Source organism: Prionailurus bengalensis, chromosome B2 (assembly GCF_016509475.1).
Source record: "Prionailurus bengalensis isolate Pbe53 chromosome B2, Fcat_Pben_1.1_paternal_pri, whole genome shotgun sequence".
Lineage (NCBI taxonomy): Eukaryota > Metazoa > Chordata > Mammalia > Carnivora > Felidae > Prionailurus > Prionailurus bengalensis.
The window spans coordinates 148,525,118-148,537,633 of NC_057349.1; the positions used below are offsets into that span (position 1 = coordinate 148,525,118).

At 47.7% G+C, this 12,516-nt stretch overlaps 1 protein-coding gene across 4 annotated transcripts in view; it reads right to left on the bottom strand.

Moving 5' to 3' along the window:
* PDE10A (phosphodiesterase 10A) overlaps positions 1-12,516 on the bottom strand; it is a 353,258-nt gene that overhangs the window by 112,842 nt on the left and 227,900 nt on the right. For all 4 annotated transcript variants that reach the window (XM_043592730.1, XM_043592728.1, XM_043592729.1 and 1 more), the window contains exon 3: positions 8,290-8,318. In XM_043592730.1, coding sequence (XP_043448665.1) covers positions 8,290-8,318 — 29 coding nt within the window. The remainder of the gene's footprint in view (positions 1-8,289; positions 8,319-12,516) is intronic.

Below are 12,516 nucleotides of genomic sequence, written 5' to 3' on the forward strand. Positions count from 1 at the left end.
GAAAGATGCTTATTTGCTCTAAGTAAAAATATTAAAACAATGTCACTGCCATTTATACACAAGAAGATGTATAACTGTTAATTTGGCTAAAATGAAAGCACAAACTGGAAAAGTTGATAAATGTGTATTAAATGAGTATTAAATGCCATAAAATATGTCCGTTAACCTACTAACCTCAGATCCCGGCATTTTTCCTTCGGAAGTATTTCACAAGAATAAAATTTCCAGGGCGTCTGGGTGGCTCAGTCAGTTAAGCATCCAACTTCAGCTCAGGTCAGGATCTCACAGTTCATGAGTTCGAGTCCCCCATCAGGCTCAAGCCCTGCTTTGAGTAACCTCAAGCCCCGCTTTGGGCTCCACACTTTCTTTCCCTCTCTCTCTCTCTTCCCCTCGTGGGACTCTCTCTCTCCCTCTCTCTCACATGTGCTCTCTCTCAAAAATGAATAAGTAAATAAAATAAAATTGCCATACACATAAAGATAGTAAGTCTATGAAAAATTAGAAACAATCTAAAGATCCAAGGATCCAACTGTGAGAAACTAAACTAATACCACAGAGAAATACAAGGGGATCGTTTCAGTCACTAAATATAATATGAGACTGCATAACATAAGGATCTACTTACAGCATAATGCAAACTAAAACACCAAAAATCACAACTGTATGTGCCCTGTAACTACTACTGCATAAATATGTGCCCGTGAAGAAAAGACCAGAAGGAAATCTTCGTTAACAGCCATCGCTGACGGCATTAAGGTGATCTTAATTTTATTTCAGAGGCGTAGTTCTGGTTTTTTCAAAAATGCAAGTGTAAGTGATTTTCAGTAGACTGAAGCAGCACTGGGTAAGGTGGATGGATGGGCACAGGATCCCAAGCACAGCTGTTAGAAGAGCCTTTGCAAAGAAAGTTAGTGCATGATACTCGACCTCAAATGCAGAAATAAGAGACGCTGTGACACACAAACCAGCAAACAAAAGAGGCTTATATCAAATAGCCTGAGTCTTCTCATAACCATAGAGTCAGCTATAATTTGAGAATGATGGAGACGAGGTTAGCGTTCATGACTCAGAGGGGAGGAAAAATCCTGAACACCTGCCATACAAAAGAAGTCGCATCGAGCTTACCAAAGGAAGGCAAAGAGCACCCGCACTTAGCAAAAGCAGCTCATACTTAATGGAAACAGACGACACAGCCAAGAGGAAATGGGGACATTCACAGCCGAGTATCCACAGCGCTTCTCCTAACACCGCTGCAATGTGCCCTCAGAAAATTCCACTCGCAGGAAAATTCCACACCTGTATCATAATGATCTGGTCAGTCCTTTAACGATTTCACAAGGCTCACATGCTTTTAATTTCCAGGGCATGCATTCACGTCACACGGTGTAATGGCATGCTCGCCCTGAAACGGATTCGGACAGTAACTCTGGAAATCCCGAATTCTCACTCAGTGACTGGTTAGTCAAGGAGCACAGGTATGATGACACCAAGTCGGCTGCTGGTCAAGCTTTTACTTCCAGTCACACGATGTAGGCGGTTATCCGAGTCTTCTTCACGCTTACTTTTTGAGAGAAGATGCGTCTCAATCATCCGTCCTGGATTTTATGCAGCATCTCAAGAGCGGTCGATTAAGGAAATACTACCCTCCAACCCCTCAGGGTCCAACACTCTTGATGCAAAATGTCGAGCAAAAACAATTTTAAGTTGTAAAGAAGGAAGCACACAGATAGTACAAATGAAAACAAAAGAACCGAACAGCAGGGAGAAAACTCCTTGTGTGAAGTTACCAACACATGCCTCAAGACAAATGCTCAATTTTATATAAACTCTTTGCCTTCCGCGAGAAACTGAGCACTGCTCTTACAGCTGAGTTAGGAGTGAACGCATTTAGAAGTAAAATAATCTGTCTTGAGTTACCCAACGTCCTGTTAGGCTGGGTGAGGTCCCCACACCGCTGTTAGCATCTGTCGGTATTCAGACGTACCTCTTTACCACCTCGACTTTTGACTATCACAAAGCAGTAGGACTTCAATCCAATAAAACTAGATTCTATAAAGAGAAGATTGAAATAAATCTGACAGTGAAATGAACAAACAGAAAAACCAAACCAAACCAAAGCAAGGGGTGGAGAAGAGAGAGGGAGGGAGAGGGAGAGAGAAGTCTGCAAATGTTTGCAGGCTACTGTTTTCTAGAGATTCCATCACATCTTAGAAAGCTCGGACCCACCATCACCGGGATGCCAGTCCTACTGCACACACCTACCCACCCGACCCACCTCCCCTCCTCCCTCCCTGCTGACAAGAACCCTTCTGCTGAGCCCTGGAACTCACTGTCCGTCATCAGCAAACCCTTTCTCTTCTTAAACTCCTCTGAGAGGAAAAACCGTTTACCTTTTTGCCTGGACTGGAAACCTTTCCTCCCCTCCTGATCATACCGCTTCCTAGACTGCAGCGGATTATCACACGATGCAAAATTAAGCTGCAGAACGTATGGTCGTGGGTATGAGGCACGTCACGCAGAAATTCTTAATAAATACAGTAATAGATATTTTACAAACACGAGCAAGAGACTATCCCAGGAAAAGCGATGAGTTCCAAGTTGCGATTCCATTATAATCTCTCCCCTCTCACTTGGTCAAGAACTAAAGACAAAAACAGAGAAACGGGGCAACTGCCACCAACTTCAAGGTGACATTAAACTAGTGACACCAAACTGAAAACAGGCACCAAGGGCTGACTCAAAATTGCCCGTCCCGAGAACAGCACCGTTGCATGAAGTCAGTGGCAAATGCTCTGGGGAAACTGATGACCCAGGACGCCAACTGCTGTGAGCTCCCCCTGCTTACGCCGCAGGGCCCCGTGTTTAGAAATACACTGAGCAGAAATCCAAGGGAACCAGGATTCACTAACGGAATTGAGCGTTCCTTCAGTGTTACAAAATCACTCAACAGACCGGATGTAGCCGTACTGTTTCCCAGGCCAGGTCAAAACGACAACATTGCAAAGAAATCTTGCTTCCGGTACAAGCAGTTTGTTTCCCTTAACCTACAGACAAGTGACAGATAAGCTTCTCCTGTGGGGATGTCCACAACTCTGTTCGATCACTGTTCTCCTGGGTCACCCCCCACTGAACTGGTGTCGTTGAACGTCACTCGCTGGGATTCCATCACAGTATCTGATAGGAGAACTCGGACAACACTCACACTTACGGTACGCAGAGACGAGGAACTTCTACCTCTGAACACCAAACCTAGCATCATTCGAGGATAAACAAACATAAAAAATAGAAGCCGACAACGTAGCCTCTTAACATAAATAACAACATCAGAGAGAAAGGAAAACCACCAAAAATACGCAAGGTGTCTGTCGGTCGGTGTTACAGGACGCCGCCCAGGACAAAGCTGATTTTGGGTGTCGTGAGAGGGAGAATCGGTGCAAGATGAAGTTTGGGAAAGCAGCTGCTTTCAAAAAATTAACGAGGTAGTAAGAATTTATCGATGATGTCAAAAGGCACACTGAAATGAAGAGAAAGAACCAAAATACAGAAGGAACTTTAATTAAAAAGAGCCATTGTACGTTTAAGCAGAATCAGCACCAGTACAGAATTATGCTGCCAAAGTCCATGTCGATGGTGCAGAGAGAAAATCCGAGTGGTTCTTCTAAGATACGTTAGGAGAACGGGAGAAGAGAAAGCCCGGATATCTGGTGATCTGGAAGAGAACAAAATAAAGAGGACAGCCCCAATGGGCCAAGAAAGACACACACAAAATACGCTGAACGAAACCAGGACTTGTAAAATGGATTCAGAAAGCTCACCGCGTGCCAGGCTCAATTAACAAAAGCTAAAACATTTACATACGACCTGGGACAAGTAATGAATTCTAACAGCAAATGACAGTTTGCTAAATATTCAGAAAAGAAAACAGCAACATTTACAAGGGAAAAAAAAAATCAAGACGTAGCGGAACCTATGTACAGCATTTTGAGAGACAGAGATGATATCCAAGAATTCTAGACCCAGCTAGAATCTGGTTATGTCCTAGCAACTCTGCATCCAAATACACTTCTTATCCTGGTATTTTCTCTCCCTTTCCTGGTCGTGATTGTTTTGACTTATAAGCTGGAACCACGTCAACATAGCACCAACAGTAATAACACAAGAAAAGATTGATCGTGCTGATTAGATGCAAACGAGTGACAGATGTGGCTGACAGCACATCCCTCCAGATGTTGGCCTGCTCAGCCTCTGTGACCTGGGCTTTCCTGCACTTGGCCCTAGCCTCCTCCTCCTGATGGCCTCCCTGCCCTGCACGCTGCAGGCAGCCTCCCGTCTCAGGCCTCTGCACCTGCTGTGCCACTGCCTGGAAGGCTCTACCTGCCCCGCCCCCTGCACCCTCCAGCCCCCGGCAAGGTTCACCGCCTCATGTCTCTTCTGTCCGTCCTCAGTCACCGCCCTCGTGAGCCACGCCTGGCTGCACGTGCCCACATGCAGCCCGACACCTCGCACCCTGGTTCTGTCTCTACCGCACGCATTACCATGGGACCCAGTGCACGTGTTCGGCGCTTGTGTTTACCGACTCCTCCCCACACTGATGGAAACGCTGCGATGGGAGAAGTTGCGCCTAGTTTCCTCCTTGATGGGCCCAGAGGAATGGGGATCGGTCTCTATGTGGCGAGTGAGTGACGGTGTGTGACCAGAAGAGTACAGCCGACTGCTCAGGATTATGCTGACTTTAGCAAAGGCGTCTGACACAGCATCTCCCATCCTTCTTACGGGTGAAATCTCCACGCGTGGCACTGCCCCCTTTATTCAATAAACTGAAAAGGGGGCGTAAGAAAACACCTTGGAAAAATGACTCAAATCTGTAGCTTCAAAACAGAGAAATAGAGAATGTTAGGTAGCAGAGGTAAGACTTTCCTCAAAATGCTGGGATGGTTCAAAACCAGATAAAATGCAGCTTAAATAAATGTACAGCCTTAGAGTTAAATTTATTTATTTTTAATCTGTGACAAAAAACTTTTCTTTTTTTCTTTTTTCAATTTTCTTTAGTGTTTATTTATTTTTGAGAGCAAGAGCGTGAGTAGAGGAGGAGCAGAGAGAGAGACAGGGAAACACAGAATCCGAAGCAGCTCCAGGCTCCGAGCTGTCAGCACAGAGCCCGACGCGGGGTTCGAACCCACGGACCGCGAGATCATGACCTGAGCCGAAGTCGGACACTCAACCGACTGAGCCCCCCAGGCGCCCCGTGACAAAGAAGTTTTCTTGGTTCTCTTCACTTTACTGACTTTTCCTTCTTAATCTCCTTTGCGAACCTTTCCATGTCTCCTCCACGAAACAACTGGAGTGTCCAGAGTTTAGTGCTCAGACCCTTTTTCTCCAAAGACAAACTGCCTCAGTGATGTCGTTTTGTCCCCTGGCACTGTCCATGAGACACCGTCCCCCAGGAACCTCTACGTCTCTAGCCATGACCTTTCCTCCCGGCTCAACAGAAGCACCTTCTTTCTAACCATCTCTGTGATGTCTGTCTGAGAAGTCCAGTCTCACCAGCCTCACTCCCCGACACTCGTCCTGCTGTCCCCCCCCCCCCGAGTTACTTGTAAAGAAAAACTTCTTTCTAGCAGGTGCTGACACCAAAGGAGCCAGGAGTCGTTCCTGAGCCCTGTCTTCTTACCACAGATAAGCCGTGAGCAAAGCCTGTGAGCTCTTGCTTCCTAGCACACCTGACGAATGCTCACACCCCACGGTTAAAGCTCGCACGCCAGCCATCACCACCCCCTGCCTGCACCCCCTAAACTACCCTCAGGCCCTCTGTGCCCACGCTCTCCCCACTGTGTATACTCTCAGCGCAGCAGCTACGGGGACTCGCCTAATGTTTAAGTTAGACTGTGACCCAGAGACACCTGGGTGGCTCAGTCGGTTAGGCACCCAACTTTGGCTCAGGTCATGATCTTGTGGACCGTGAGTTCGAGCCCCTTGTAGGGCTCTGTGATGACAGCTCAGAGCCTGGAGCCTGCTTTGGATTCTGCGTCTCCCTGCCTCTCTGCCCCTCTCCTGCTCGTGCACGTGCGCGCTCTCTCTCTCTCTCAAAAATAAATAAACATTAACAAATTTGTTTTTAAAGTTAGACCGTGACCCAGTGGTTTCCAATCGTTCTCAGAATTCCACCCACAGCCTGTGCAGTGAGTTCCCAGGCCTGAACCCCCGCCTTCTACTCCACCTCCAGCCCTCGCTGCCCTTCTGCCCTTCGTCTCCTCCTTCTGGACGGTTTTCTTATTCCCTCCGGTCTCTGCTCAAGTGTCAGCTTCTCAAGAAAACTCCCCCGACCACTCTCGGTCTACAAGTTTCTTTACAAAGGGAATTCTCCCTTAAAACCGTATTACAGATGCACTGTTTCCAAGGAGTTCCCTGTCCCACCTCACGGTCTCGGCGCCCTGCCACAATGGGTCTGTAACGTCAAGTCACAGCTGCCGCCTTCTAAAAACGTACTGATAATGTACCCTTTGTCTAGAGAGCGTCAGCCAGACTCTAAGGAAGCATGCTGAGAAACGGTTTTAAAAGTATGTTTCACCAGAAAAGAGAGGACACAATCCCTCTACTCAAAGATGCTTTGCCCAAAGAGGCGCACTGAGGATGCCATGACACGGTCATTATCTGAATCCGAGATGTCCTGCAGCGATATTTTGTGTAACTAAAATACACAGAAATGTATTCAGTTAAAAAAAAAGGCTACTCTTTGCCTATACAACTGTTCTACCCAAATATAACCTAGTTTATATTTAAAGAAGTGGGATGCGATCGTGAAATCAGTTATAGCACCGCGGTAGGAAATCTCTGTATCTGGGGACACTGGAGGCAAAGGAAGAGGGTTCTGGAGAACAAGGGAACAGAGTTAACATCCTGACATAAGCCGAGGGCAGAAATACAATTCTAACCGTTGTCAGCACAACAGAATGTCGGGAAAACACCCAGATCGGCTACAACAACCCTGTTCCTTTCCCCACCTCCCTCAAAACAACGCCAAAATCTAGAATTTCTTCAGAATTGTAAACGCTAAACTGAGGGTAGGCATTCCTTATAGTTTAAGTCAAAAACCAAAAAGGACGACTGGTGAGCCAACTGGAGTTTCCTTCCCGACTGCCCTGATTCACTCACAAAGTGCACAGAGCTGCTTCAGACACGTGACAAGACAGTGGCATCCAGCAGCTTACGACCCGGCCCGCGCTCACTTCTCAGCCGCCCTCTTTGTCCTCAAGCATCACGTTTTAGCCTTTGCCGCTCCTCGCGGGGGACACAGAAGCTCCAGGCTGACCCTTCCGGCCCCTGCTACACCTTGGAGCACCCAGACTGGGGGAACTTCCCACTTGCGAGCTCTGTTAACCTGTGGCGGTCTCCGATCCAACCCCGTAGAGGTTGCTGTGGACAGAGGGGATGGTGCCCAGCCTGCAGGGATGGCCTGGTCATTTCTGAACGTCCTTTCTTCAGATTTTCAAAAGTAAAGGAAGATACCTGTGCAGGTGAGCCTACGAAGAGCACTTCAGCTTGTGTTTTATAATAGCGATGTCTCACCTAAAGTCGCGTCCAACGCAATTCAAACGGAGTTATTTCCACTACTGAATCCACGTTTAAGATCTTTACGGATACAGTATAATTAAAATGTGTTTCTACGTAATTCGTTATGACTCTGCAGTCCAAGGACAGCATGCTCAGGGCTTTCGGTCCTTTGCCCCGTCAACTTTTAAGTTTGCTAGGTCTCTTAAAGTTCCCCCTAAGTCATTTCTCTTGGACGTGAAAACGGCGCATTTAATGTTTCCTAAAAGTATGGGGGAAGGTCACGTCTTGAACACACAAGTGGCCGCCTCCTGTTGTCCCAGAGAGAAGGTGCATGTACTCAAAGGCAGGGGATGGGCAGGTAACAGGCACCTTGCGGGGGGAGCGGGGGGAGGGGACCTCCGCGCCTGGGCTGGGAAAACGCTGTGCCGGTCGGTGTCGGCTTCTCTTACGGTTTCTCAAGAGAAGCCAGAAATCCACGCAGTCTCTCGGTGCCTCATGCTGGCAACTCATTCAGAAAACCCCACGAGCATGCGCAGGCCAGACGAGACGCAGCTGTTGGCCGTGCATGGTTTGGGGCCTCCAGTTTCCAACCGCTCATGAGCGATGCTCCGGAGAGGACAGGCAGTGCTCGTCATTCTGTTTCTAGTGCTTGACCATGTGAGAGCACTGCGGACACGCACGTCGGAGAGTATTCATTTCCCACATGGTGGGAGCAGGAATTGTATTCGCGTTACTTACCCTGCTGACTTCCTTAGGAGCCGATTCATCTGGGGGAAAAGGAAGGGAAAACACAATTAGAGACTCTGAGTAGCTTCTGAAATGCAGACTATGTCATTCACGCTCAATAAACTAGAAGGCCGTCTGGCTATGCTTCCTATTATAAAATCTAAGAATTTGGCCTCAACCGTCCCTCAAGTAAAGGTTACACATGATAGAGTTAGAGGTACGTGCGGAGCTGGAGGGAAAATGAAATACCACGGGTCATTTTCGAGACTGCCTTGTTAGAGGCTCTGAAACCGTAGCATCTGCAAACAACCTTCTAGATGCCACAACCGCACGGACATCGCAAGTGACCCTTAACGTCTGTGCTGCCGGGTTAATTACAGCATTCCTTCCCTGTCGGAAGAAGACGCGTCCCCGCACGGCACCCTGGTCGAGGCTCGAAGACCCCGGTCCACGATGCCGCTCTGCACCGTGGGTCCCGGGGGCGCTGGGGGCCAGCCCGTCGGCAGTGTTACCGCAAAGCGAGACTCGTGGATGGGTGGCGCCTGGTCTAGGTGAGACGCTCGGAAGGGCTCTCCCCGAGGGGGGGGGGGGGGGGGGCTGGCCACGTGACCCGAACATGCCTACGTGGCCAACAGGGTACAAACAACAAAGTGGCCAAGACTCTGCTCGAGGTCACTGGTTCCGACCCACAGCACACGCGTGTGGCCCTCGCCGAGAGGGACTGGACCGGAGCCCTCCCTGGGAGGCCACCCGGAATTCCGTGCTACTGCCGACTCGTGTCCTCACCAACCAGATCGTGTCTAAGTAGCAACATTAGCGCACACCGAACACGCCCCAGAGCTCGTGTGCTCCGTTACTCGAAAGCACGGCCGGACTTATCCCGACGCTGGCAAAACCGCGCCTCCCGAGTTCAAACGGGGTTCGCGCTTCCTCTTTCGACATCCTTACGAAGTAAACGGCTGAGTCCCGTCGTCTGCTTTTTCCTCATCTTTCTCCAATTCGCTGCTTATTTCCACAGACACCAAGTCCGGTGCCAAAACGCACGGCAACCGGCAGCCTCCAGACTGGCCCCTGAATCCAGTATCTGCCCTGGCGACCGTACTCCACACGCACGCATGCGCACGCACAGAAACGCACACACGCATGCGTACAGCCACGCACGCGGAAGCGCACAGGAACTCACCCACGCACGCGTACAGCCACGTGCATGCAGGCGCACCCGGGCACACGCGCACCCACGTCCGTCCTGTCCCTCAGATGCTTCAGAACGGAAAGGCAATCAGATTTCAAAGCTGGCTGCATAACGACTTCACCTGGGGCCGTTCGGAAGTGACCAAGTGTGGCACCACGGGGGAGCAGATGGGCAACACGCAGCCCTCAGTTTTGCAAGTATTCCATGAATACACACTTGTTGACGACATACTCCTTCTAATTGTTCCCTAGCGATTTGAGTACTGCATCTGATTGCCCCGAGAAGATCCCTAAGCACGTTACAGGAAAAAAACTTACGTTGCCCTCCACGCGGAAATGCCATCACAGCAGTAGCCTACCTACTCTTCGACTCCCAACCCCTTACCTCTCCTGAAGCCCCCTGGAGACGGGAGGAACCATTCGATTTGATCATTACCACCAATTTCTTAACGGATTCGAAAGGGACAAAGGCTTCTACGTTTTTAATTTTTATCTAAGACGTTCAGTAAGTGTGGTCAAACGTCCCAATGGATTAGGAAGCACATAATGAAAAGCAGCCATTGTACAAACAGGTTTACTCTCCGGACCGAATGGCCTTCCCGACTGTGGCATGTGGATCCTTCCGCTCTCCAGTCGTCACTAAGATCTGAAGGCTGGTTCAGATGTTCCCTTTGGTTTCTCCTTTAGTTGTACTTGGCACTTCTCAACCTTGAGCGTGGGTAAGATGCTCCACCAGGATGTATTTATAAAAACCGACTAGTGTTTGCTTTAGGGGCAATATAAAGTATTTGAAAGAAAAAATTTTACCCATAGCTGATTTCTAGGTTCCCACCATACGCACGGATTCACAAATGTACCCCTATCTCTCCCTCCGACTCAGGAGTCAAGTTTTGTTAAATGGATGTCATATCTATTATACTTAGGGAACGTGGTATTTTAGCGGAAGAAATTAATGGGCACAGTGAAATCTGCTGGAAGAAGGAAGCTGCTTCCTCTTTCCTAAATGCGGAATATTCACGTAGCTGAACTCTCTTGCCCAAAGAAAATGCACACACGTGGAAGAGAGCTCTTAGAATGTCTCCCCTATGGACGAGTGGTGCCTCAAGGACAGAGACCAGGGGCTTGGGGCATGGACCACTGTTGGAAGCCCACACCCACAGTCACCTGGGACACTGCTTCGGACAAGCTGGCCGATTCCTTTGGCCACCTTACAAGTCTGACCTGAAAGAACATCCTGCTGACATAATTCGCTTCTGAAAAACAACTTTCCCCACAAAGACGTTTTCAAAGTAACGGAGCAGAAAATCACCCCATCTTCCTCATGCAAAACATCTCACGATCGCAGGGGAAGAGCCCAGGGCTCAGACTGTCTCCTGAGAGCCCACGACTGCCATGTCTCGGTGCCCTTCCAACACGCACTGAGGACTGAACTGTCGCCACCACGGAGCACAGAGTTCAGCAGGAAAGCTTGTTTTAAAATGAAAGGTGTTGGGGATCATGGAAAAGTAAGGAACTGCCATGGATGCAACATTCTGAATAATTCACGAGCATCGAATTAGTAACAAGAATGTTCACAAGAGCAGATATAGATTTTTACGCAGCTGTAGGGGTTCGATTCACATTTGTTTATTCAACAGATATGTACCATGGAATCGTTATATGGCGGGCGTGATCCCTGTTCTCAAGGCGCTCACACTCTGGCAGGATAAATAAACAAGAAAACAAAACCTAATTTGAGAGCGGGATTGTTTATAACTGTTTAAAGAGACACTTATTTTTTAACAACAGGAGAAAAAAAAGAAAGGATCTTCAATCTCAACATTATTTTAGTAACTTTTCAATGTCTTAGGAAGAACAGCTCATGGAATAAAAAACCGAATTTCATTTCTATAAATAAATGTTCCCTTTGCTTTCTCCTTTAGTTTTGCTTGGTGCTTCTCAAACTTGAGCATGCATTAGACGCTCCACCAGGATGTCTTTATAAAAACCAACTAGTTTTTTGCTTTAGGGACAATTTGAAGTATTTGATTCATGGGGATTACCTTCATGGGAAGTAGTTAACTTTGACTATTTTATAAATCTTTAAAACTCTGCATACATTCGTACTTTCATTTTTGTGATCACTTTTGCTATTTCCTTGATGTGAAGTGGGATTTCAGGAATGAACACACACATAATTAGAACGTAAAGGAACTTCTATGTGACAGCTGATTTAAGTTCTGTGGCTGCTTATCATGTCCTCCTTTATTCTGTGGTTAGCCTGTGGCTTTATTACTCTACGTCCAGAGAAGGTATTTTGACCAATTCCTACTTTGTAAATTGATCGACCATTTCCTTGACGTATAACATACACTTTTACTAAATCTTCCTTGGGTAAGTTCTCTACTTTCAGCGCTCACTCTACTGGAGAAGACAGAAGTCCAAGATGTCACAAACTGGTATTATGCATCCGAAGAAGAGACACAATGACCAGAAGTGACAGAAATTGGTGTTCTCTGGAAGGGCTTCCCTGTACCTCTATCACTTTGCCTTCTGGGCTTTGCAGGCATTCTAAGATTCCTAGATGGAGCATATCTGTCTTCCTATTATGGAAAATACTTAGTTCCTGTGAAAATTAATACGGCCAGCCAGCTTTTCAATATACAGTTGATCACTGAACATGGGTTCGAACCGAACAGGTCCACTGATAACATGGGTGTTTTTTTTAATAAATACAGTGTAGTTCTGTAAATGTATTCTCTCTTATGATCGTATAATATTTTCTGTTCTCTAGTTTACCCTGTAGTAAGACCACCGTACATCCATTAACTTACAAAATACGTGTTAATATACTGTTTACAGGATTAGTAAGGCTTCTTCTGGTCAACAGTAGGCTATTAGGGGTTATGTTTTCTCAATGTTCGACCACAGTGGGGGTAGGGGGAGGCAGGTCGGCACCCAGAAGCCCCTCGTGGCTCAGGAGCTGGCACGGCTCCCTTCAGCCTCCTCCGGCCGCTTCTGGCATTCCGCAATAGCTGTGGCGCTAACTGTCTAAAGTCAGCTGTCTTC